This window comes from Panthera leo, chromosome B3 (genome assembly GCF_018350215.1).
Source record: "Panthera leo isolate Ple1 chromosome B3, P.leo_Ple1_pat1.1, whole genome shotgun sequence".
Lineage (NCBI taxonomy): Eukaryota > Metazoa > Chordata > Mammalia > Carnivora > Felidae > Panthera > Panthera leo.
The window spans coordinates 53,791,773-53,819,499 of record NC_056684.1 but is presented as its reverse complement, the minus strand read 5'-3'; the positions used below and the strand labels follow the sequence as shown (position 1 = coordinate 53,819,499).

Below are 27,727 nucleotides of genomic sequence, written 5' to 3'. Positions count from 1 at the left end.
GTTACAAGAAGAGCCTGCTGTTTTGGTAAGCAGCTGTAACAGGTTTGAGTTCAGAAGAGCCAAGGAAGAACGAAACTATTCTGAGTAATAAAAAGAAGATAGATATGAGGGGCCCCAGACACTGAGAGAAAAGACTCGAGCCAACTACACTGGACGCTGAATGGGTGGGGGTGGGGGGGAGGAGACATTACAAAGGCCAGCAGGAGAGAAAGAGAACTTGGCGAAGAAAATGTTAAATTAGGATTTCACATTGTTTGCTGTGGGGTGTATAAAATAAACCTAATTTATATCACCACCACCACCCACACCCTGACTCAAATCTTCAGTCAACTCTACCTTGTTCTCTAATGCTTTATGGGGGAGGGGTGTCTTTGAGGGAGCTTTAAGAGAAGGAAAAGGGAGCAGCTAACATCTGGGTTATATCAACTTTAAAAAAGAAATTAGGAGATGCCCCTGAAAAGCCCATGTGCAGAGTTTTGAAAGTGTTATAATTTCCTATTATTTCAAGATGATCCTCATTTGGGGAAATGGTCACCATTTAGAAATCCACCACTTTAAAAAATTATATTCATGCAATATAATAATTGATTACAATGGAAGATCATTTATAAGAACTATAACAATGTCACAGCTCACATACAGAAACCAGCCCTTTGGTAAATGGATCCTTCCATCTGCAAAGCTGACATGCAGAAACTACCCAAGAAATTATCAATCCAAGACTTAAGAAACTGAAATTTATTGAGGGTGAAACTATTTTTGAAACACTTGTACTTAGAATTAGTAGCATGAGCTAAAAATTAAGTTAATTTTTTTATTCATTTCCACAGAGTCCAAAAATTACCAAGACTACTCCTATTAGCTTGCTTTTGAACTCATTGTTATTTAAGCCCACAATGGTGTACTTTATTAACATTGTTTAAAAAAAGAAGAATCGAGGAACATAGGGAAGATGGTGGCATAGGAGGACACTGAGCTCACTGCATCCTGCCGATTGCTTAGATTCCACCCACATCTGCCTAAATAACCCAGAAAACTGCCAGAAGACTAGCAGAATGGATTCTCCGGAGCCAAGTGTAGACAAGAGGCCCACGGAAGAGGGAAGGGAGGAAAGGCGGTGCACCCTACATGGACTGGCAGGAGGGAGCCGGGGCATTGGAGGGGCAGCCCGCCCAGCAAGGCAAAGCCCCCAAGTCTGGCTTGCAAAAGTGGAGGGGCCAGATGGAGTGTGTTCTGACAGCCAGTGGGACTTAACATCTGGAATGTTATAAGTCCACAGCTCTGCTCAGAGAGAAGGAGGGCTAGAGGACAACGGGAGGGAGAGGTGTTGAGCCCCGGAAGACAGAGCTCAGCAGGGAACAAAGCTCAGAGCTTGGCGGGTAACAAAGGCGCTGGCCAGCGCCATCTCCCTCTCTCACCCCCAGCTGAAATCCCAAAGGGAACCAGTTCCCATCACCGAACTTGCTTGCACCGCGCAAACACCCAATGCTGTGCTTCTGTGGATCCATCCCTCCGACGAATCTGCCTGCCTCCCTCTCGGTGCTGCAGGGGACCACCAACAGCAAAGTGAGCTGAGCCTGCCCTTCCCACTCCTGTGCACCTTGCGGATCCACCCCGGCTAATACGCCAGATCCCATCGAAGCAGCACCACAAGCCTGGCAGTGTGCAAGTAGCCTAGATAGGGGCCACACCACTCCACAGTGAGTCATGCCCCTGGGAGAGGGGAAGATAAAGTACACACAGTCTGATTGTGGCTCTAGCGGTGGGCTGGGGGCAGACATCGGGTCTGTGGTTCTGCCCACCAACACATGTTACTCTGGACAGCACAGGCGAAGTGCCCTGAAGTTTAGAGCCACCCCAGGGACTACCCAAAAGGACGAAATGGAAGAATTCTCCTCAAAAGAAACTCCAGGAAGTAGCAACACCTAACGAATTGATCAAAAAGGTTTTAAGCAATATAATGGAACAAGAATTTAGAATAATAGTCATAAAATTAATCACTGGGCTTGAAAAAAGTATAGAGGACAGCAGAGAATCCATTGCTACAGAGATCAGGGAACTAAGAAACAGTCATGAGGAGCTAAAAAAAATGCTATAAATGAGGTGCAAAATAAAATGGAGGCAGCCACAGCTCAGATTGAAGAGGCAGAGGAGAGAATAGGTGAGTTAAAAGATAAAATTATGGAAAAAGAGGAGTCTGAGAAAAAGAAAGATAAAAAAATCCAGGAGTATGAGGGGAGAATTAGAGAGAACTAAGTGATGCAATCAAATGGAACAATATCTGTATAATAGAAATTCCAGAAGAGGAAGAGAGAGAGAAAGGGGCTGAAGGTGTACTTGAACAAATTATAGTTGAGAACTTCCCTGATCTGGGGAAGGAAACAGGCACTGAAATCCAAGAGGCACAGAGAACTCCCTTCAGACGTAGCTTGAATCGATCTTCTGCACTATCTGCATGATCTATCTATCTTCACTATCTATCTGCACTAGATCTGCATGACCTATCATAGTGAAACTGGAAAAATACAAGGATAAAGAGAAAATTCTGAAAGCAGCTAGGGATAAACAGGCTCTCACCTACAAAGGGAGACCCATAAGACTAGTGGCAGACCTATCTACTGAAACTTGGCAGGCCAGAAAGGAATGGCAGGAGATCTTCAATGTGATGAACAGAAAAAAATATGCAGCCGAGAATCCTTTATGCAGCAAGTCTGTCATTTAGAATAGAAGGAGAGATAAAGGTCTTCCCAAACAAACAAAAACTGAAGGAATTCGTCACCACTAAACCAGCCCTACAAGAGATCCTAAGGGGGACCCTGCGAGTGAAATGTTGCAAAGACCACAAAGTACCAGAGACATCACTACATGCATGAAACCTACAGACATCACAATGACTCTAAACCCATATCTTTCTATAATAACACTGAATGTAAAGGGACTAAATGCTCCAACCAAAAGACACAGGGTATCAGAATGGATAAAAAAAACAAGACCCGTCTATTTGCTATCTACAAGAGACTCATTTTAGACCTGAGGACACCTTCAGATTGAAAGTGAGGGGATGGAGAACTATCTATCATGCTACTGGAAGTCAAAAGAGAGCTGGAGTAGCCATACTTATATCAGACAAACTAGACTTTAAGTTACAGGCTGTAACAAGAGATGAAGAAGGGCATTATATAATAATTACAGGGACTATCCATCATGAAGAGCTAACAATTATAAATGTCTATGCGCCGAATACTGGAGGCCCCAAATATATAAAACAATTACTCACAAACATAAGCAACCTTATTGATAAGAATGTGGTAATTGCAGGGGACTTTAACACTCCACTTAAAACAATGGATAGATCATCTAGACACACGGTCAATAAAGAAACAAGGGCCCTGAATGATACATTGGATCAGATGGACTTAACAGATATATTTAGAACTCTGCATCCCAAAGCAACAGAATATAATTTCTTCTTGAGTGCACATGGAACATTCTCCAAGATAGATCACATACTGGGTCACAAAACAGCCCTTCATAAGTATACAAGAATTGAAATCATACCATGCATACTTTCAGACCACAATGCTATGAAGCTTGAAATCAACCACAGGAAAAAGTCTGGAAAACCTCCAAAAGCAGGGAGGTTAAAGAACAACCAGGCAATTAGAGAAGAAATCAAAAAATATATGGAAACAAACGAAAATGAAAATACAACAATCCAAACGCTTTGGGATGCAGCGAAGGCAGTCCTGAGAGGAAAATACATTGCAATCTAGGATATCTCAAGAAACAAGAAAAATCCCAAATACAAAATCTAACAGCACACCTAAAGGAAATAGAAGTAGAGCAGCAAAGACACCCCAAACCCAGCAGAAGAAGAGAAATAATAAAAATCAGAGGAGAAATAAACAATATAGAATCTAAAAAAAAAACTGTAGACCAGATCAATGAAACCAACAGTTGGTTTTTTGAAAACATAAACAAAATTGATAAACCTCTAGCCAGGCTTCTCAAAAAGAAAAGGGAGATGACCCAAATAGATAACATCACGAGTAAAAATGGAATTATTACAACCAATCCCTCAGAAATACAAGCAATTATCAGGGAATACTATGAAAAACTATATGCCAACAAACTGGACAACTTCGAAGAAATGGACAAATTCCTAAGCACCCACACACTTCCAAAACTCAAACAGGAAGAAATAGAAAACTTGAACAGACCCATAACCAGCGAAGAAATTGAATCAGTTATCAAAAATCTCCCAAAAAATAAGAGTCCAGGACCAGATGGCTTCCCAGGGGGATTCTACCAGATATTTAAAGCAGAGATAATACCTATACCTCTCAAGCTGTTCCAAAAAATAGAAAGGGAATGAAAACTTCCAGACTCATTCTATGAAGCCAGCATTACTTGGATTCCTAAGCCAGACAGAGACCAGGCAAAAAAAGAGAACTACAGGCCAATATCCCTGATGAATATGGATGCAAAAATTCTCAATAAGATACTAGCAAATCAAATTCAACAGCATATAAAAAGAATTATTCACCATGATCAGGTGGGATTCATTCCTGGGATGCATGACTGGTTCAACATTCGCAAATCAATCAATGTGATACATCACATTAATAAAAGAAAAGAACCATGAAGATCCTGTCAATAGATGCAGAAAAAGCATTTTACAAAATTCAGCATCCTTTCTTGATAAAAACCCTCGAGAAAGTCGGGATAGAAAAAACATACTTAAACCTCATAAAAGCCATTTATGAAAAGCCCACAGCTAATATCATTCTCAATGGGGAAAAACTGAGAGCTTTTTCCCTGAGATCAGGAACACGACAGGGATGCCCACTCTCACCGCTGTTGTTTAACATAGTGTTGGAAGTGCTAGCATCAGCAATGAGACAACAAAAGGAAATCAAAGGCATCAAAATTGGCAAAGATGAAGTCAAGCTTTCACTTTTTGCAGATGACATGATATCATACATGGAAAACCCGAGAGACTCCACCAAAGTCTGCTAGAACTGATACATGAATTCAGCAAAGTCGCAGGATACAAAATCAATGTACAGAACTCAGTTGCATTCTTTTTTTTTTATTTTTTTTATTTTTTTTTAAATTTTTTTTTCAACGTTTTTTATTTATTTTTGGGACAGAGAGAGAGACAGAGCATGAACGGGGGAGGGGCAGAGAGAGAGGCAGACACAGAATCAGAAACAGGCTCCAGGCTCCGAGCCATCAGCCCAGAGCCCGACGCGGGGCTCGAACCCACGAACCGCGAGATCGTGACCTGGCTGAAGTCAGACGCCTAACTGACTGCGCCACCCAGGCGCCCCTCAGTTGCATTCTTATACACTAATAATGAAGCAACAGAAAGACAAAGAAACTGATCCCATTCACAATTGCACCAAGAAGCATAAAATACCTAGGAATAAACCTAACCAAAGATGTAAAAGATCTGTATGCTGAAAATTATAGAAAGCTTATGAAAGAAATTGAAGAAGATATAAAAAAATAGAACAACATTCCATGCTCATGGGTTGGAAGAATAAATAGTTTTAAAATGTCAATACTGCTCAAAGCAATCTACACATTCAATGCAATCCCAAACAAAATTGCACCAGCATTCTTCTCAAAGCTAGAACAAGCAATCCTAAAATTTGTATGGAACCACAAAAGGCCCCCAATAGCCAAAGTAATTTTGAAGAAGAAGACCAAAGCAGGAGGCATCACAATCCCAGATGTTAGCCTCTACTACAAAGCTGTAATCACCAAGACAGCATGGTATTGGCACTAAAACAGGCACATAGACCAATGGAATAGAATAGAGACTCCAGAATTGGATCCACAAAAGTATGGCCAACTAATCTTTTGACAAAGCAGGAAAGAATATCCAATGGAAAAAAGTCTCTTTAACAAATCATGCTGGGAGAACTGGACAGCAACATGCAGAAGGTTGAAACTAGACCACTTTCTCACACCATTCACAAAAATAAACTCAAAATGGATAAAGGACCTGAATGTGAGACAGGAAACCAACAAAACCCTAGAGGAGAAAGCAGGAAAAGACCTCTCTGACCTCAGCCATAGCAATCTCTTACTCGACACATCCCCAAAGGCAAGGGAATTAAAAGCAAAAATGAACTCCTGGGACCTTATGAAGATAAAAAGCTTCTGCACAGCAAAGGAAACAACCAACAAAACTAAAAGGCAACCAACGGAATGGGAAAAGATATTTGCAAATGACATATCAGACAAAGGGCTAGTATCCAAAATCTATAAAGAACTCACCAAACTCCACACCCAAAAAACAAATACCAGTGAAGAAATTTCTTCACCAAGTGAAGAAATGGGCAGAAAACATGAAGAGACACTTCTCTAAAGAAGACAACCAGATGGACAACAGGCACATGAAAAGATGCTCAACGTCACTCCTTATCAAGGAAATACAAATCAAAACCACACTCAGATACCACCTCACACCAGTCAGAGTGGCTAAAATGAACAATCAGGAGATGATAGATGCTGGAGAGGATGTGGAGAAACGGGAACCCTCTTGCACTGTTGGTGGGAATGCAAACTGGTGCAGCCACTCTGGAAAACAGTGTGGAGGTTCCTCAAAAAATTAAAAGATCTACCCTATGACCCAGCAATAGCACTGCTAGGAATTTACCCAAGGGATACAGGAGTTCTGATGCATAGTGGCACTTGTACCCCAATGTTTATAGCAACACTTTCAACAATAGCCAAATTATGGATAGAGCCTAAATGTCCATCAACTGAAGAATGGATAAAGAAATTGTGGCTTATATACACAATGGAATACTACATGGCAATGAGAAACAATGAAATTTGGCCTTTTGTAGCAACGTGGATGGAACTGGAGAGTGTGATGCTAAGTGAAATAAGTCACACAGAGAAAGACACATACCATATGTTTTCACTCATATATGGATCCTGAGAAACTTAGCAGAAGAACATGGGAGAGGGGAAGGAAAAAAAAAAGGTTACAGAGGGAGGGAGCCAAAACATAAGAGACTCTTAAAAACTGAGAATAAACTGAGGGTTGATGGGAGGTGGGAGGGAGGGGAGAGTGGGTGATAGGTATTGAGGAGGGGACCTGTTGGAATGAGCACTGGGTGTTGTATGGAAACCAATTTGACAATAAATTTCATATTAAAAAAATAATAAAAAGAAAAAAGAATCAAGATTTTCACCTCAAATTTTCCTCTTAAATATGTGGGTCTCTTCATATAGACCCTAAATAGCTGTCCCATAGACCCAATGGTACCATCATAACATATAAATTATCTGGATGAGGTGGAGATAAACTCAGAGTTTGTATTCTGCCTGCATTTAACCACAAAAGTCTCCACTCTGATTGTAAGCCTACAAATCCAGATAAAGAGGAGGTAACTCAGTGCAGGTACTGGTGCTTCCACGTGATCAACAGAACCCCAGGCCCTCAAGTACTCCTACTCCCCCACTTACAAGAAACACACAGACAAGCTAAGTATGTGTCAGCTTCAGGCTCATTAAATTCAACGACCTTTGGTATTTTTTGTTGCAGGTGCTCAAGGAGAGAAAGAAAGCATATTTAGTAAGAACAATAATCCACTTTTACCCAAGACTGACATTTGGAATCAAATCTATCAGAGGGGAATACCATACACGAAGTCTCCCTCTCCTAAGTTTTTTCCCAAGAATTCAGCAGCAAATGATAGATTTTTTTGACCATATGTCCATATACGTTTAATCTGGCAGGACAAGGAAGATGGGAAGAGTTCCTTCAGAGCTTCCTGAAGGATCTACTAGCCACACTTCTGAATCACTGCCCAAATTTCCCTCTAGGAGCTCTGTAGTTCAGAACTGATGCATACATATAATATATGAGTGCTATATAGCTAGCAATTGTAATATAAAACTTAAACTTTTTAAATTATTGCTGTTTGCGGATTTACATAGGTCACTAATACATTTTTTAAAGCAGAATATTTTGTGGGGTTTTTTCATGCTGTGCTGTGATTAATAAGAAATAAACTTAGAACTTAGGTGGTGATGGTTTGACTCAGGAAACCATCATGTTTGATGGAACTGAAACCTCCCAGGGTTCAGTCAGTATGCTCAACCTAGTCTTACTCACACTTAAATCCAGGATTCTCTGATAAAGGTTGTCATCAGTGAACTGAGTAAGAGTGCTTCAAGTTCTCACTACCTCACATAGGAAATAATGTGTTCATATAATCATCTTTTGTGAGTTTTATAAATATATTACAAAAACTCAGTCTTATGGAAAAGGGATCAATTCAAAAAAGTTTCCAAGAATAAGAAAAAAGATGAATAAGGTTGATGGGAATGGTTCCATAAAAGAGCTTGATAGATTTAAGCAATATTTATTGATGCTCAGGAATTATAAATGAAACGTGTTATACAGAAAGTTGATGGTCAGAAGCCATTTAAAATCTAGAGGTGTCAAGGAAACATCCAGACTCAAAGCTAATTGCATTGCAGCACCTGAACTCACATTGCTCTAATGCACAAGTGTAAGTTCAGAAGATGTCAGGGAAATTAAATATTAACAAAAATGACACTGACCCTATTTGTTTATAGTGACACAAACAACAATGCTGGCAGCCTGGAAGATTGCACAGAAAATCTGGGCCTGAGAATCAGGAGACTAGGCTTGTAGCACAGACTTCATTTTCTTCTCTGCTCAGTTCTCTCACACATACCTAAACGCGTCGTATAGAGCAATGCCATCCAGTAGAAATAGAATACCAGCCAAAAATGTGGACTATGTAAGTAATTTTAAATTTTCTAGTAGCCACATTCAAAAAATGTTTAAATTTTTCCTCCTAAGGTCAGGAACAAGACAAGGAAGTCCATTCTCACCATTTTTATTCCACATAGTACTGCAAATCCTAGCCATAGCAGTCTGACAACAAAAAAATGAATAAAAGGAATCTGAAATGGTAGCAGAGAAATACAACTTTCACTATTTGCAGGTACTTGATATTTACAGGTATCTGATACCTTAGGTAGAAAACCCTAAAGATTCCACCAGAAAACTAGTAGAACCGATAAATTAATTCAGTAGAGTCACAGGATACAAAATCACTTTACAGAAATCTGTTGCATTTTAATACACTAATAATGAAGCAGCATAAAGAGAAATTAAGAAAACAGCCCCATTTAAAATGACACCAAAATAATAAAATACCTAGGAAGTGAAAGACTTGTACTCTGAAAAGTATAAAACACTGATGAAAGAAATTGAAGAGGACACAAACAAATGGAAAGACATTATATTCTCATGGGCTGGAAGAACAAATAATGTTAAAATGTCTATACTACCCCAAACAATCTACAGATTTAATGCAATCCATATCAAAATACCAACAGCATTTTCCACAGAACTAGAACAAACAATCCAAAAATTTGTATGGAACCACAAAAGACCCCCAATAGCCAAAGCAATCTTGAAAAAGAAAAATAAAACTGGAGGTATCACAATCCCAGATTTCAAGTCATCTTACAAAGCTCTTGTAATGAAAATAGTATGGTATTGGCACAAAAATAGACATATAGATCAATGGAACAGAACAGAGGCCCAAACCCCCAATTTTATGTTCAATTAATTAACAAAGGAGGCCAGAGTATGCAATGGGAAAAAGTCTCTTCAACAAATGGTAATGGGAAAACTGGACAGCTACATGCAAAAGAATGAAACTGACCCATTTTCTGATACCATTCACCAAAATAAACTCAAAATGGATCAAGTACCAAAGAGTAAGGCCTGAAATCATAAAAATCCTAGAAGAGAGCACAAGCAGTAATTTCTCTGGCATCAGCATAAAAACATTTTTCTACATATGTATCCTAAAGCAAGGGAAACAAAAGCAAAATTTAACTATTTGGAGTACATCAAAATAAAAAGCTTCTGTACAGCAAAGCAAAGAATCAACAAAACTGAAAGACAGCCTACTGAATGAGAGAAAATATTTGCAAATGATAGGTCAGATAAAAGGTTACTATCCAAAATATATGAAGAACTTATACAACTATACACACACACACACACACACACACACACACACACACAAATAATCCAATCAAAAACGGGCAGAAGACACAAGCAGACATTTCTCCAAAGAAGACATTAAGATGGCCAACAGACACATGAAAAGATGTTCAACATCACTCATCATCAGTGAAATGCTAATCAAAACCACAATGAAATATCACCTCATACCTGTCTTAATGGCTAAAATCAAAAACACAAGAAACAACAAGTGTTGGAGAGGATGTGGAGGAAAAGGAACCCTCCTGCACTGTTGCTGAGAACGCAAACTGGTGTAACCACTGTGGAAGACAATACAGAGGTTCCTCAAAAAATTAAAAATAGGGGTGCCTAGATGGCTCAGTCAGTTAAGCGTCTGACTTCGGCTCAGGTTATGATCTTGTGGTTTGTGGGTTCAAGCCCTGTGTTGGGCGCTGGGCTAAAGGCTCAGAGCCTGGAGCCTGCTTCAGATTCTGTGTCTCCTTCTCTCTCTGCCCCTCCCCTGCTGACACTCTCAAAAATAAGTAAACAGTTAAACAATTTTTTAAATTAAAAATAGAACTACCCTACAATCCAGTAATCACACTATTGAGTATTTACCCAAAGAATACAAAAACAGTTAATTCAAAGGGGTATATGTACCCATAAATTTACTGTAGCATTATTTACAATAGCCAAATTATGGAAGAGCCCAAGTATTCATCAATACATGAATGGATAAAGAAGAATATATATATATATATATATATGTAGATATATAGATATGTATCTATATATATATGTAGATATATACAATGGAATATTACACAGCCATAAAAAAAGAATGAAATCTTGCCATTTGCAACACCATAGATGGATCTAGAGTATACTGCTAACTGAAATAAGCCGTAAGAGAAAGACAAATACCATATTACTTCACTCATATGTGGAATTTAAGCAACAAAACAAATGAACCAAAGAAAGAGACAAAGGAACCAAAAAAAAAGAAAAAAGAAAAAAGAAAAATAGACTCTTAACTGCAGAGAACAAACAGATGGTTACCAGTGGGGAGGTCAATGACAGGACAGGTAAAATAGATGAAAGAGATTAAGAGTACCCTCATCTTGATGAACACTGGTTGTTGTATGGAAGTGTTGAATCAGTGTATTATACACCTGAAATTAATATCACACTGTTAACTACATTGGAATTAAAATAAAAAATGAAAGAAAAATGACACATTTAAAAAACAGGTAAATTTTATTTTAATAATATGTTTTATTTAACCAATATATAGAAAATATTTCAAAATGGAACCAATATAAACATTATTTTTTAAGTTTATTTATTTACTTTGAGAGAGAAAAAAAAGTGGATGAGCGAGTGGGAGAGTGGCGGAGAGAGAGAGAGAATCCCAAGCAGGCGCCACACTGTCAGTGCAGAGCCCAGTGCAGAGCTCAAACTCACGAACTGTGAGATCATGACCTGAGTTGAAGTCGGACACTTAAGCGACTGAGCCCCCCTCAGGTACCCCCCCCCCGATGTAAAAAAATTATTAATGATGCATCTTACATTCCCTTTTTGGTACTAAGTCTTCAAAATCTGGTATATACTTTATACTTAACAGCACATCTTACTTGCACCTGCCACACTGCCAGTGTTCAGTAGCCACATGGGGCTAGTGGCTGCCTAACTGAGTAACAGTCAATCTGTATACTCTTCACCTTTTCCAAAATCCCTATGACTAGAAACACTGATGGGAGAGAACTACAAAAATTGGAAGTTGCATAAATATGTGAAAGTAATAAAATGATTCCACAGAGAGGACAAAACACATAAATAAGCATTACAGAATTTTATATTCTGTCAAGAATCATTTACAATATTTCATTGTAAGGATATTTATTATGTGGAAAAACCATGCTTACCATTTTCAAAATTAATAGAATTCCCTTCCTTGGATGTCTTTCCAAATTAGACAAATATAGACATAGAGATTCATATATGGACATAGCAATGGATTTGATTAGAAGTTCTCAACTGTATCTGCATAGAATCATCATGGAAACTTAAAAAACACCAGGGTATCATCTCCAAGACCCTTATTTCATTACTCTGGAGTTGCAGGGGCACTGATGCAATGTGCAGCCCAGGTTGAGGGGCATCAAGTAGGATAACCTCTGCAGGGACTATCACACTCCCTCTCATTGCCCCTCACTTGCCAGTTGCTCCCACAGTAGTCAAGGATATTAGCATAATTTGAGGTACCATCTCAAGAAACACTAAGATAGCTATTGGTATTCATACATGCCATCAGCAAATGGTACAGGAGTCCCCCCTTATCTGCAGGGGACACATTCCAAGACCCCTAGTGGATGCTTCAAACTGCAGATAGCACCGAACCCTATACTATATTTTTTCCTATACACACAAACCTATGATAAAGTTTAATTTACAAATTAGACACAGTAAGAGATTAATAGCATTAACTAGTAATAAAATAGAACAATTCTAACAATATACTTAAAGTTATGTGAATGTGATCTCTCTCTCTCAAAATATCCTATTATACCACACTCACCCTTCTTCTTGTGATGATGTGAGATGACAAAATGCCCACATGATGAGATAAAGTAAGGTGAATAATGCAGGCACTGTAATGTAGCACTAGGCTACTACTGACCTTCTACTGATATGTCAGAAATTAGGTCACCTGCTTCCAGACCATGGTTGAGCATGGGTAACCAAAACCATGGAAAGTACAAGTGCAGAGAAAGGAGGGCTACTGTATTTCATGGCTTGGGGCAAAAATATGCACTTATATTTAGCAATCACTATCATTTCTACAATATGGAATCATGCCACCCCTACTTAGTTTTAAAACCAAAGTCAGCAAATTTTGTCAAAGGCTAATACAACATGTATTTCTTAAGCACTTTACATATTATAAGAGATTGCAGATACAGAAGATTGTTACTGATTTAAAAAGAATATGAGTAACAACATAAAAAAAAAGTGAAATTGAAAAGGAAGTTTATAAAAGAAAGGGTTTTATTGCTCTATTTATTTTGTGACCCAGGTTTACAGTGCTTAGCATTACAGCTCACACAATCCTAACAATGTTAGAGGAGTAATGTATATAATACAAATGTATATTACATACAGATAAACTACATATATATTATGTAACTATGTTATATTCCTGTAATTGTATACAAAGCCCTTCAAATACAAAATAAATAGTGAAGACAGGATCATACCACAAAGTCCACACTTACATACCTCTTCATGAATGAGTAGATTTCAGGCTACTAATTTAGGCTCTCACTTGCCATGGGACCCTGGACAAGTCACTCCCTCTCAGGGCTAATCACTTCATCTCTAAAATGGAGCACTGTTACCCACACTTTGGGTTTTTTTATGCAAGTTAAACTTGGAAGCACTGGAGCTCACACAGGGTAGTTGCTCAATAAATACATATCGAATCTGAATGTACCTGCCCAACTTCCTCACTTCTGAGCACAGCAGAAAGAAGCCCAGAAGGAAAATTAATTGCTCAAACTCACACATGAATCCAGGTTTCCTGACTAGTGCTTTCTTCCCACCTCCTTCCCCTTAAAAATCTCCAGCCTGAGGCTAACCATGCCTCCCCTCTTTCCAAGACAAGCCAATGATGGCTCCTGCCCTAGTGCAAAGACCACAAGTCCAAGACCTATCATTGCCCCTCACCTGCCCAGTTGCTTCTACACTGGTTAAAGATTTTAGCACTGCTTGAAACCTTCTCTGGAGAAACACGAAGATAGCTATTGGTATTCATACATGCCATCAGCAAATGGTACAGTAGTTCCAGACCTTCTGCCAGCAGCACACAAAGGTAGCCACATGGACCTGGCATACACCCCACTCTGACACTCACCTCCAGCAACACTTGTACTCCCCTGATCCCCTCCAGGCATCTTACTTTATTACTGGATCACAACCCACAGGTGCCAAGAATAGACCCAAAAGGACTTTCTTAACATTTTCCATTAACATTGCAATGGGATCTAGTATGCATTAACTACTGTCTCACATCAGGTTCCCTGGAAGCAGATCCTGAGATAAGGATTCACATGCAAGTGTCTCATTAGGAAAGTACTTCCAGGAGAAACTGGTAAGGGACATGAGACACAACACAGGGAAAGGGAAAAAAACTACACAGGGTGTGACTGCATGCCAAGTCCCATCCTCTGTCTGATCTAAAGGAGTGGTTGAGAGTACAAATTAACCTCAGAGCTTGTCTAATTGAGGCAGGGGTGCTGCTCTTTCACACTCCTTCACCCACCAGTCACTGACTCCAGCAGTTCAAGGGCAGTGCTCTGGAAGAAAACAGCAGGTGCAAGTGCTTACAAGCAATGCAAATTGAAGCTGGGGATGAGTACAGAAGATAGTGAGGGTCTGTGCAGAGCCCCAACAGTATCCTCTACAACCACCAGCTTCAAGGGAGGACTTGAAGCTTGACTGTCTCAGATCTGAGCCCATTTGATCTTTCCAACTTTTCAAAATCCAAAAAATGGAAAGCCAGTTTCTGTAGCGTGAGCATATTGTACAAAGACCACCACCCCAGCCACTGGAATTGGCCAGTGATGCAACTGAGCAACATTAGATAGATCAAGCTACTCTAGCATATTGCTGTCTCAGCAAGAATACTTGTTACCGCTCAGTTTGAAAATTCAATATACATTGTGCTAAGTTCAAGGGACACAGATGTGATCAAGAGATGACCCCTGCCCTAGAGGATTTCACAGTAAAGAGCCATCTTCTAAATGGAAAATCTGGCCTGATTTTTTACTGAATCTTAAGGAACACTCCATACTCAATGATATATGCTTCTCCTGTCAATTTTACATGATCAGCAACAATACATACTAAAACATCACACCATATTGAACTACAAAGAGATGTTACTTCATGAGGAATCAACAGAAAGCTAAATGAAACCACAAGAAAGTAACACTAATACTACTTCTAACAATAATGATAATGATAGATAGCATGTGTGGGAGACATACAATCATCGAGTTTCTGAATATCTAAGTTCCTAGATAAATCCCTTGGCCTCTAATTAATGCCCCAAGGTACTGCCACAAGATTTAACTGGTAATTTGGGGGGACATTAAAGATATGCTAGGGCAATTATTTCAAATTCATTATGTAATTGTACATTTTAAACATACTTTATATGAGGTGATACTTCAAAGGAGTAAGATTTGTTATCAAATGTTCCTTGGGGAATTAGTTATATCATATTGTCAGATCTAATATCCAGTCAGAACTGTAAGGCCTGAGAAAGTCAAGATATGCAACAGTGGCTCAAAGCCACGTATTGCATTAGCTTACAAAGATTCACCACCTCTTGACAATAAATTTCATATATTAAAAAAAAAAAAAAGATTCACCACCTCTTAAGAATTTGTTGTAGACCACAGAATTGTTTAGGGTCAGTACTAAACTCATATTTAATGTCTCTCAGAGTGCAAAACTCATGCTTTTAAACACCATGCTCCAGTGGCAACAATCCAAAACCTGCTAACATTGGAAATGAACCACATGGTTCCAGGCATCTTTATGGCTTATCTGTGTCCCACCAGAATCACCCCTTCAGAGGCTCTGTCTCTAACCACTATAATTTTATATTAAGATCCTTTTCCTTCATTATACATTAACACTATTTTCTAAAACAAGCGAATACAGAAAAAACTATATGTATTCATTATGTTATTAGTGATCAGTCAATAATTTAGTTATGGAGATTAATTACTTCAATCCTACCAATTATTGTCTAGATTATACCTAGTCCCTCTTGGTATCTCTATCATTTCTTGGAATTTCCCATCTCACATGATTACTTCTTTTTATGATATTCCTTTAAAAAAAAACTGTCCTCACAGTATCCAAATGATTCAAAAGCACTGGCAGATGTGACTGACCACCAGAACGAAGTATATCATAGCCAGTTTCCTTTGTCACATGTTATTATTAGCAAAAAAAGGGACAAAGAGTAAGAAACCATGCAATGAAGGCTTGAAATTTTGCTAAGTTTTATGGAGGTGTTTTTGCTGTTATTAGTGTGTAAATACATGTTTTAAAGCATTTCAAATCCAAGAACCATTCCCATAAGTATTTATCAATTTAAAAGGAATAAAAAATCTGTTATGGTGAATATTCCATTCTAAATTTAACTATCAAGTAAATCCAAGATTCATTTAATACAGTAATGAGTCAAAGTCTTTCTAGCAATATTCCCCAGAAATTACCAAATTAAATAATTCAAATCCTTATAAAACGTCTATGACATACAAGACATTACAGAAGTGTCAAGTCTAAGCAGTATTAGATCCAGAGATGAAAAGTGATAATGATTTGCCTGTATCCACAAAACAAACTCCATAGGGATTTGATGTTGAGTAGGTAGCACAAGCACCAGCTGAACATTTAAATAAGCCATATAGATAAAATGGACTTACACTGCAGTTCTTAACAAATTGAAAGGGAAAAGTAACATATACTTAATTAAAAGAGAAAACCACCAATTGTCAAGATCATTTTATGGTCCCCAAAATCTTAAAAATAACCCAAAAATGTCTTTCTTACTTGCTGTCGATGAGCACTTCAGATAGCCGATTATTCACTTGATTATCACTCTTATGGCGAAACTGAAAGTCAAAATGTTTGTGAAAAAAATATATTAAATCATGCTTTGTCAGCACAAATAGGAACACTGAAAATACTTTTGAGTTCATCTGTTTGGACAATTTCACCATCGATCCAAAATTAGCCAGTTTATACTTACCATGAACCCAGCTCCATGTGTTCTAAATCTTAATCAATACCCTTCTCACTAACCCTTACTCTGGATGCTACCAATGCAACAAGTGTAGCCACATGCTCTTCTAATTCCCACACATTTTTAGGTGCTTCTAAGAAGACAGTATTCCCTTTACTCTGCCACATGGTTCTAGAAAACTATACATTTTGAAGTCCTCAATAAGGAATAGAGGCTTCCATTTTTCTTACATATGTGCTCAATACTTTATTGGAACATCAGTCATTCTGTTTTATGGATTTCCTTGAAGCCAAGAAATTACTTGTAATAACATGTATTCTTATTCTCCAGAAATTCTAATTGCTAACAGTAATATTATGAAATACTGAGCCTTTAAAACAAAACTCAAAATACAATACTGAACAACATTTGGTATGGATTTGTTTTTTATGCCCAAGTGATACTATTTCTTATTGTATATTCTAGTAATGTAAACATCTTACATTGCTTAGAAGAGTCCAAATATTATGAACCCTCTACTAAACTCATAAATTAGCAGTCATTCAGATAAGACTATCATCAAGATTAGTGTTTTCATTTAAAAAATTCAAAACATTGTACCAATATCACAACATATAAAATGCTCCAACCATCCCTTCTCTTTTTCAATATCTTTCCCAAACCCATCCCAATCTATTCTGCCATGCCCAGTGCATGCAATTACACTGATTTCCAGGTGTAAGTTAATGTATATTATCAGGAAAAACAAGATATTTAACATTTGTTAACATGAAAAAATTTACAAAATCAATAGAAGAGTAAATTAAATCAACCCATCATTGGCATGCAAATTTCTCACCAGCAGAAATATTATTTTTTCTGAGTATATCATTTGATGTGGGTGCTGGATATTCTGTTTGCTCCTCTGTGTTCACACCCCATCCTTCTCCACTCTGCCCTCTGTCATGGGAAGCTGACCCATAAGATCCTTACCCTCTGGCTCCTGGTTGGGTTTGGCCAAAGGTGGCAGAAGATCAGAGTAGCCAGAGGAGAGTGAAATGGGGGTATTTTTCTGCCTGGCCTCATTCAAGCTGAGTTACAGAGAGCCCCAGGTGCCATGAGCAGCCCTCAGATACAGGTAATTGCTTCCTCCCATTGCCCCTTCAGACCAAGAAGTAGTATTGCCATCCATATTGCTACACTATGTGCTTTTCTTTGACCACTTTTATTTTGCCCTTTTGTAAATAGTGCCTTCATTATTAATCTTTCTCCAATCTTTCTCATTTCAGGGTGACGTCTCTTTTCTGTCAAGACCCTGACTGATAAATATATCTGGTTATTGGACCCACACATATCATCACAAAAATAAAAGCATATTCAAGCATTAACTGCAATAAAGACAAAAGGAGACTTAGAATTTAGTCACATCTGTATCAAACCTGAAAACAATCCCCAAAATTGACTAGTTGGGAATCACAGAAAAGGGCCAAACAGTTCACACCCCTGCAAGCTGAGGAGCCTATTCCCTGGGCCTTAAAATAAGTCACTCTCACTTCAGCTCAGGTTTTGCCAAGAAGTCTTGGTATTGGAACAAATGGAGTCTGGTAGGACTAGAAATGGTAGTAGAAAGGCTTAAAGGGGAATTGCCCAGGACAGGAAGGGAGCAGAGTACTAGCACTGATTGTATCCCCACTGCAAGACAGGCTCTGTGCCACATGCTTTATACATAGCATCTCATATTGTCCTTCCAACAGTTCTGGTATCATTAACAACATTATACAGACAAGGAAGGGTCCAGAGAAGTGGTTTCCCTCATTTCATACTGTTAGAACAGTAAGTTACAGTTACAGTAAGTAACAGGGTAAGGAGTCTTTCTTTAAAGCCCATGTTCTTTCTACTCTACCATTTTATTCTTCTATGAAATGTGACTATAATGAATAAGACATTTACCCCAATATGTAGACACTTAAGCATATAAATAAATATTATTTCCCAGAAAGATCAGCTATTGTGGAGAAGACATACATTTACTCCAAAGTTGCCATTACTCAAATCATGGTTAAAATTTCCTCTCCTAGAATTTCTTGGAGATTACAGTCCATTCTTTAGAATGTCCTCTATTCTTTGAAGATGGAGCTATTTAAAGACCTGAAGGGATGCTTTATGTTTGGAAATATATAAAAGCTTCTCTTAGAAAGCAGGTAGGGTGAATACATTTTTTAGGGGCTTGAGAGATAGCATTTGTTTCCAAAGCTGGGTGAACACAAAATTATGAGATTGGCTTTCTTCTGTACCTTGTACACTGGCCATGAAGACAATTCTTTACAATGAGCTTCAAAGTACTTTGAACAATGGCAACCTTATAGGAATGAATAAATTCCAAGCTGACCACTTTTAAGTGACATGATTCATTAGTATGAACAGGTCCTGTGTGTTAGTTAAAAATCCTGCCTCAAAGGTTACAGTCACAATGCTAACCATGAAATACATGAGGCACTTCACTAAAAATGAAGAGAATCAGGGTTGCCTGGGTGGCTCAGTCAATTAAGCCCATGCAGAACCTACTTGGGATTCTCTCTCTCTCCCTCTCTCTGCCCCTCCCCTGCTCATGCCCTTTCTCTCTCTCTCTCAAAAACAAATAAATAATTCTTAAAAAAAAAAGAGTCATATCTTATATATCCTACAGATACATGGTATACAAAGACACACCCCTTAGCACAGAGTGGTATGAATAAGGGTTCAAAAGCCACACTGCCCCAGGTAGACTATAAGTTAAACCCTAGAACAACCACCATATAGGCCTATAAAGCTAATAATAAAGATAAGAAGAAATCACAAAAATAATCTAAAAGAGGAAAAATGGAACAAAGAATCAATGAAGCATACAGAAAATAGTAGCAAGATAATAGATTTAAGTCTAATCACATTAAATATAAATGGGTTAAACATTCCAATTAAGAGATTTTCAGATTGCATAAAAAATCATTACCTAACTATATGCTATCTACAAGACACTCACTTTAAAGACATATATAAGTTAAAAATAGACAACAGGAAATATGGGTATGAGTTCAGAGGAGAGGCCTAGACTAGGAATAAAAATATGTAAGTCATTGGCATATAGACAGTTATTAAGGCTAGCGCACATACAATCACCGAGGGTGAGAATATAACTTCTCTAAATGTAGAACATTTGGCTTCCTTGAGACTGTTTTTAAATCTTTGAATTTGAATGACCTCCCTTGGCTTATGCAGACTTCAAAAGTCTCTACTGCTTTATATTTCACTATTTACATTAGTTGCCTGACTTTTGAAGCGATTTGACTTTGCAACTCCTGGTATAATGAGCAGAGGATGTGAGAGCACCAAATATCTACCAATTCTCAAAACTTAGAGAAAGACATATAAGATAAATAATACTTCACTGGGTAGAAGGAGGTTTGTGTTCTAATTCTGATCTTACCATTAATTGCCTGTCTGATCATTAACATATCACTGGTTCTTTAGAAACCTTGGTTTCCTCATCTGTAAAATGAGGGAGTAAGTCTAATTTTTCAAGTCCTCTTGCTTTCAACTTAAACAGGCTCTGGTTCTATGACATCTGTATTAGTCACTGAACAAACAGCAAAAGAGTTTTATGTAATATTAAGCAGAAGAGCTCCATTCAAAAATTTCAAATAGATCTCTATTTTTTTTATTTCTGGGAGGTCACAATTGAAATTGATAACTCAAGAATGCTCAAAAGTAAATACTCACATAGTCATCTGTGGCATCTTTGACAGCTGTCATAGTTATCACCAGGACCAAAGGCACCATGGTGGTAAACCAGGTCAAGGAAGAGATTTCTGGAATCAGCTGAAACAAACATTTCAAATAGTTTAGGGCTTTTAAGTTAGAAAATACATCTTCCAAATTTTGTCATTATATCTGACACACAGAAAGTAGTAAGATTATACTCAGTTATTTGTACAAATGTAGAATAACTTTCAATAATTTAAGTACTTTCATTAACTTATAAGACACACGGAAGTATCACTGAATGAATTTTCAGACTACTTGACAAAAAATAAAATTTTTATAGCAAGTTGAGAAGTAAGCTTCTTGAAATCCTTCAGATAATGATCTTTCCCCAGTATGACAAATGTCACTTCTCTATTCTCAGCTTCTCATCTCAACTTTTAACAAGTTTTTACTAACTTCTCACCAATTCCAAAAGAGATTCTTTGAGCCATCTACCCTGCACCAAGCAAGTACTTTTCATAAATTATGTCATTTGACATTCAGAAAAGTTCATTGAGTTAGATTATGTACCAGAGTTGTTTTGCACATACCCACAGAATTTGTATTCCATGTAAATAGCACCTCCAGGGCACAACATAGAATACATTGTGAATAATTCCCTAGAGTCAGGAAATGCAGCAGTCCTAAGTATCATTTTCCCATCTTATAAATAAGTATCTGAGAGGTCACCCAACTGGGCCAAGAACATACACTGCTAAAATTTGAACTTTCATCTATTGGCCTCCAAAGCCTTGTACCTATACTTCCAAAGCTACTCACATGACAGAGACATAGTGACAGTTCACATGACTCTCTTAGAAAGAGAGTTTTCAAATGGGGTTCAGTATGGAAGTGCTTAAGAGTCATAAGATAGGAAAAGAGTGGATATGGTCAGTGTATGGAGATCAGGCCCTAACAAAAACAGCTCTAAATTAAATCAATTTTATACAATAGCTTCCACATAAAATTTTTTAAAAAGGAAAAAAAAAACTCAAAAGCCTCTGTGATACCAATAAAAACATCAGCCTGAGTGGCAGAAAAGCTAGATTGTAGTCCTAATTCTATCACTGACTCATTGTAAAAGCTTTACACATCACTTAACCTTTCTGGGTCTCATTTCTTGATCAAAAAAAAAAAAAAAAAGAAGGCTGGACTAAATCATCCCAAAGGCTCCTTCCAGACATAAAATTCTGTGAGCAAGAGCCTTTGACTATACATAAGAAAGCCATTAGAGCAATGAGCTCAAAAGTCTGGAATGATGTAAAGAGTCATATAAAGAAACCAAAAGCAAATTCGTAGGGGGCAACAAAAGAAATCTTGGATTCCAAAGTCTTTTCAGTAAACTGTAAGGTATACATTCACTCTGGAGTTTTTATTGTTGTTTTGTTTTGTTGTACCTATTCAGCATTCAGTTCTTCTCAAGTACACCTTAGGGAACTATCTCACTCCCCCTCTTCCACTTTCAGTCCATACAATGTTGGCAGACTCATTCCATTCTGGCTCCACATTTTGGCATGTGATCTAGAGCAAGTCAACCATTGCTACAAATTCTTAAGCCACCATGATTTATTTTTGGATAGCGATGTAACTCAGCATAGTCCAGTGAGAGCTAATCCCAAGATTTGCTGAAACAACCAAAAAAAAATGATTCATTCTCTTTCTCTCTCTGTCTCCCTATCTCTCTTTCACATTGGAGTTGGAGCCAGGAGAATAAAGGTCTAAAGCTTTCAGAGACCACCTGGTAGAGAGGGCCTGCCTGAAAGTAAAGCCAACATGGAGGAAAGAAAAGTCCCATCTTGGGGCACCTGGGTGGCTCAGTCAGTTAAGCAGCTGACCTCAGGCTCAGGTCATGATCTCTCAGTTTGTGACTTGGAGCCTGCATTGGGTTCTGTGCTGACAGCCCAGAACCTGGAACCTGCTTTGGATTTTGTGTCTCCCTCTCTCTCTACTCCCCAACTTGTATGCTCAGGTTCTTTCAATCTCTCTCTCAAAGTTAAATAAACATTAAAAAAAATTCTTTTAAGAACAGTCACATCCTATTGAAATAGTCTGCCCATGTATCCAGTCGTACACAAAATGAGAAATATTCCTAAATATATTCCTATTTTGCTTAAACGAATTTAGGTTTCTGCCACTTACAGCCAAAGGTCCTTAATATAGTTATTCAATTAAGTAAAAATAGTACTCAAAGTTATTAATCTTGACTGCACACATCTAACCCATCTTTTTACCTCCTAAAATTAACACATTCTGAATGTACCACTTTGGTCTGATTAAATTACTCTAAAATAAATACTAGGTAAATAACTGGCTATCATGAACTGTTTATATGTATGTGTATTGTTTGATTTATGCCTTCTTTTCTTTGCTAAAACATCAGTAAAAGCTAAAATTTTCTTTAAGCCCAAGTTTTAGTCAGCTGAGAGGAAAAAGAAAGTTTATTAACTACCAATTAACCTCTCAAAATTGCAAAAAATAGTCACTCTACAGTGAGACAAGATATAACATATTTTACACACACACACACACACACACACACAAATAGGTTATTGTTCTTAGATGCAAATGAAATTTTCCCAGTTAGCTTCCACTGACTACTACTCAGCTAGACTGCCTCAACTCTGATAACACCCATACTGTCAACACAAGAGGGAGATAAAGAAAGGAGGAAGGCTATGAACAGTAATTATTAGGCTCTGGTGTGGTTCAAATAAAGTGCAAGGCTGCATTCTGAAATGACCTCAGTGTTTAAAATGATGAATGTACTAGTTTTTACCCATTCCTGACCCTCCCACATTTGTAAAGAGAAACAGCAATAATAACATTCAAAATCTGATAAGAAGGGTTTTACCTAATCATGAACATTTAGCTAAGTGAATTAACTTTTTCAAATTATATGAATACTTCTAACAAACTGATGATTAAGAAATACAACCTAAACATTACCTGTAAAATCAGAAGGAAAAGGAAATAGGCATTTGCCACTCTTTGGAACTGTTCAAATAAATTAATTGGCAAAAAGGTAAGAATGTTGTACTTGGATGTGTGGATACAATTATCCTGGAAAAAAAAAAATAGCATCATGTTAGATAGGGGCAAGGCATTGCTCATTTATCAGAAATAGCTCTAAAACTTACAAGGATGAACATGAATTATGCCAGAATGAGACACATAAACCAATCACCGAGAAAATTTTAAGTTCTATGTGGCCCAAGGTGTTCATTTTTCCCAAAATGACACTCTCCTGATATAGTTGAAATTACTGTCCAATGCCATAAAATAAACCATGACTTAAAAATGTATCAAGTACGAGTCTGCCTCTGAAATTTTTTACTCTTATGTATTCATTCATTTGGCAAATATTGCTTGAGCACCTACTGTATGCAACACTGTGCTTGTACTTAGAGCCGTGAAGTCTGAATAAACTAGAGATCATCTGGTCCACCTTCCCATTCTTTAGATAATTCTGACAAGGGGAATCCTAGTCAGGTCTTTAAAAGTCTTCTGTGATGGAAAACTGACCACCTCACAAAGCAGCCTCTTTCTATTTCAGAACTGGAATTGATAGAAAGGTCTTTATTATGAGAAACCCAAATCTGCCTCTCCGTAACTTTTTACCATGTGCCAAATTCCATCCCCCAGGTCCCCCAGACAAAGGCTAAGCCCTTTAAATGTTGGAAACCTTCAAATATTTGAAGACCACTCCTAGGATTCCCCAAATCATCTTTACTCTGATCTAGACATTCTCAAACCCCTCAGCCATTCCATGACTTATTTTATCGGCATCTCTTCCTGATCAGTTTCTTCTAGATCTATCCCAGCCTCTCTGCATCTCTCTTAAAACATGTCGCCCAAAACCAAACACAACCAATCCAAGTACAGTAGAAACTTTGATGTTCTGTGTTCTGGAATATCGTATTAACATGCCTTAAAACTTCATCAGCATTTTGGCAGTTGTAGCTCACTGTTTATTGAGTTTTGATGAACTAAAATATGTAGATCACTTCTTCATAAATCACTATGAAATCAGATACTCCCTTCCTAAACATTTACCATTGATTTTCTCAAATATTGACATCTTTGATATATTCCTATTATACTAATCTAATGAAAAAAATAATTTTAAATATACTATCAAAGTATTAAATATTCCTCCTAGCTTTGTGTCATCAAAAAATTTCAGGGGCACCTGGGTGGCTCAGTCAGTTAAGCAGCCAACTTTGCTCAGGTCATGATCTTGCTCTTCGTGAGTTCAAACCCCACATCGGGCTCTGTGCTGACAGCTTAGAGACTAAGGCCTGCTTTGGATTCTGCGTCTCCCTCTCTCTCTCTCTCTCTGCTCCTCCCCCACTTTACAGTCTGTCTCCATCTCTCTCTCAAAAATAAATAAACATTAAAAAGAATTAAAACAATTTCAATTTTTAGCTATTCTTCCAAAGCTGTATGGACTAATACACTATAATTTTTTTAACATTTATTTATTATTAAGAGACAGAGAGAGACAGAAAATGAGCATGGAAAGGGCAAAGAGAGGAGGAGACACAGAATCGGAAGCAGGCTCCAGGCTCTGACCTGTCAGCACAGAGTCCAACACGGGGCTCGAACCCACGAACCATGAGATCATGACCTGAGCCAAAGTCGGAAGCTCAACTGACTGAGCCACCCAGATGCCCCTAGACGAACACATTATAAAGGACAAAACTAAAGACTCCCCCCAAAAAACAAAAAAAAAACCCCACAGACACAGAAAAACATTTTTAATTAAAAAAATAAGCTTTTTCAGCCACTTGTATTTTAAAACTCAGCCTGTGTGACTGGTTTTAAGTCAAACTACACTGGCTCCTAGTAATTGCTGCTACCTGTTTAAAGAAAATATGGTCCCCTGTTAAATAGCCATTTTTCAAATTTACCAGGAATCAGTGTGTCTAGCTCTGTGCAAGAAGCTGTGGGAGAGTAAGAGAGGTGCCAAGCGGAGAATTCCCAGCTTAGTTGGTCTGATGCACAGTCATGTCCTGCAAACTCTTCTGTAAGCTGATGATGACTATTTTGCAGTGAGCTATCAACTCAAGGTGTGGGCTGGAAGAAAGGCTGTGAGAGCTGCTAATCACGTAACAGGTTTCTGAGGAAGGGACTTGGAGAAAAGAATAGGGAGGAGGAAAGCTAAGGAGAAAAAGCAGTTAATAAAAAAAAAAATCACATATACTTAACTGTTTTATATTTTCTTCTAAGTTGAAACTAAAATGAGGTTAAGTCTGTATCTTGTAAAAGGACAGATGGAACATCTGCTGGGAAGCTCAAAACCATGACAGGAATTATAAAGAAAATCTTCTACAAAACTGAATTCCACATAGGTAAAAAGACAATTGTGTGGGATAAAGTGATAATGCCAAATGGGGACTGTGACGATTTTCTTCTATTTGTTTAACTTGACATATAGCAATGATTGTGTTGTTCTTCTGGCTCTGTTGTGACTTAGTCACAGATGATGCAAACCCTCACAGCTATGATTGGGAACAAAGAACGAGTGCTCCCCCTCCTGGAGGATCTCTGGACACATTTACCTTTCTTTTTCAATCAAAAGGGAAAAAGTGGTTCTATTTCTACTGCTTGTCCAAGGACGTAGGTATTGATAAGACCTTAAATATTCAGTCACTTCACTGATCAACCTATTGGCTTACAGTCAAATTTTACTACAATTCATGCCATTATATAGCACAGAAGATCTTTACTTCTATCCTCTTAGCACTTTTCTTTTCTACCACGGACCACTTAGAAACTTAGTGGTTTAACAAAGTTAGTTTGTTAACAAACTTAGTTTGTTAACCAGGTGGGCTAGTTAACTGACCCCAAGATGTCATAGGCAATCCTGGACCACAGGAGGCCTCCCATGTAGTGGGAAAGGTTCTACCCCTAGAGGAATATCAGAGAACACCAGTTCTCTATAGGAAGCTTGCTTCCAAGAGGAAGAGGACAGAGCTGAGCTGGGAAGGCCCAGAGATCCCTGCAAGATTGACACATTGAATAAGTAACTCCACCATAGAGTAAAGGGGTGGAGAGAAAAGTGTTGCCACAGTAGAGATCCCTCCACCAGGAAGATAACATCAGGATGAGGGGGAAAAAAAACATCGCTCCTCTAAAATATATTAACACAAAGGCCCTAAAGTAGGCAAAAGATGGCTCACTTGGGGGTCTAAAAAGGGGACTATGAGGCTGTAGTAAAGGGGTCAGCACAAACTGAGGCTAGAGAGAGAAGTTCCCTGAAAGACATACTAAGAATTTGGTGTTTATCATAAAAACTAAAATTTTAAGTGAAGAGGGAACTACTGAATGGCTTTAAACAAAGGAGTAACCTGAAGAACTTCTAATTTTAAAATATCACAGTAGCTAGAGTGGAGAACAAGTTGGAAATGACACAAGACTAGATGAGAGAAGACCATGAGAAGGTTTTTTAATTAGTCCAGGTGAGAGATGATGGGTGGCTTAAAACAGAGGGTGACAAAAAGGTTGACAATGAATAATAATAATAATATAAAAGAGCAGCTGGTATTTATCAAGCTCTTCCTATGCATACTATTCTGAAAACTTTAAATTTTACAGCTTATTTTATCTTCACAATACCTTTATGCAATAGGTACTATTATCCTTACTCTATAGAAGAGGAATCCCAGGCTTGGAGAGATTAAGTAATATGTATAAGCAAGGTTATATAACAGATAAGTGATGGAACCAGGATTTGAACCCAGGGACTCTGCTTCCAGAGCCCACTCCTCAGCAGTGTACTTCCCCAATTCAGGGCAAAGCAGATCTCTCTTCTGCTTTCAGATCAATCATCCCCTGCTCTCGCCTCCACTCTGAATTTCTGGTCTGCTGCCACTTTCTTACCAAGGAAAATAACACTGTATATCTACCTTTTCCTCTTGAGTCAACCCCTGCTGTAGGAGCTCTGGTTATCTATTGCCTGATGTATGATTACAGTTTCCCGTGTTCTCTTTCAGACCCCCTCAAGAGTGATTCTCTTGGTCCCTGACAAAGTTCAATGCAAGTAAATAGTATAAATAACCACTCTTTTTGTTTAGCTTTCTGACAGAAGCAGCATTGGCCAAAGT

The 27,727-nt window shown here is 38.0% G+C and overlaps 1 protein-coding gene across 15 annotated transcripts in view; it reads right to left on the bottom strand.

Annotated features, from left to right (window-relative positions):
* ATP8B4 (ATPase phospholipid transporting 8B4 (putative)) overlaps positions 1–27,727 on the bottom strand; it is a 255,262-nt gene that overhangs the window by 155,318 nt on the left and 72,217 nt on the right. For 12 of the 15 annotated variants that reach the window (XM_042942064.1, XM_042942063.1, XM_042942076.1 and 9 more), the window contains 3 exons: positions 23,568–23,681; positions 20,598–20,696; positions 16,670–16,731 (listed from right to left, as the gene is read on the bottom strand). The exons of 2 other annotated variants lie outside the window; for them this stretch is intronic. In XM_042942064.1, the coding sequence (XP_042797998.1) occupies positions 16,670–16,731; positions 20,598–20,696; positions 23,568–23,681 (275 nt within the window). Of the gene's footprint in view, positions 1–16,669; positions 16,732–20,597; positions 20,697–23,567; positions 23,682–25,531; positions 25,755–27,727 lie in introns of those variants that run through there. One more of the 15 variants, XM_042942073.1, reaches the window with a different exon arrangement.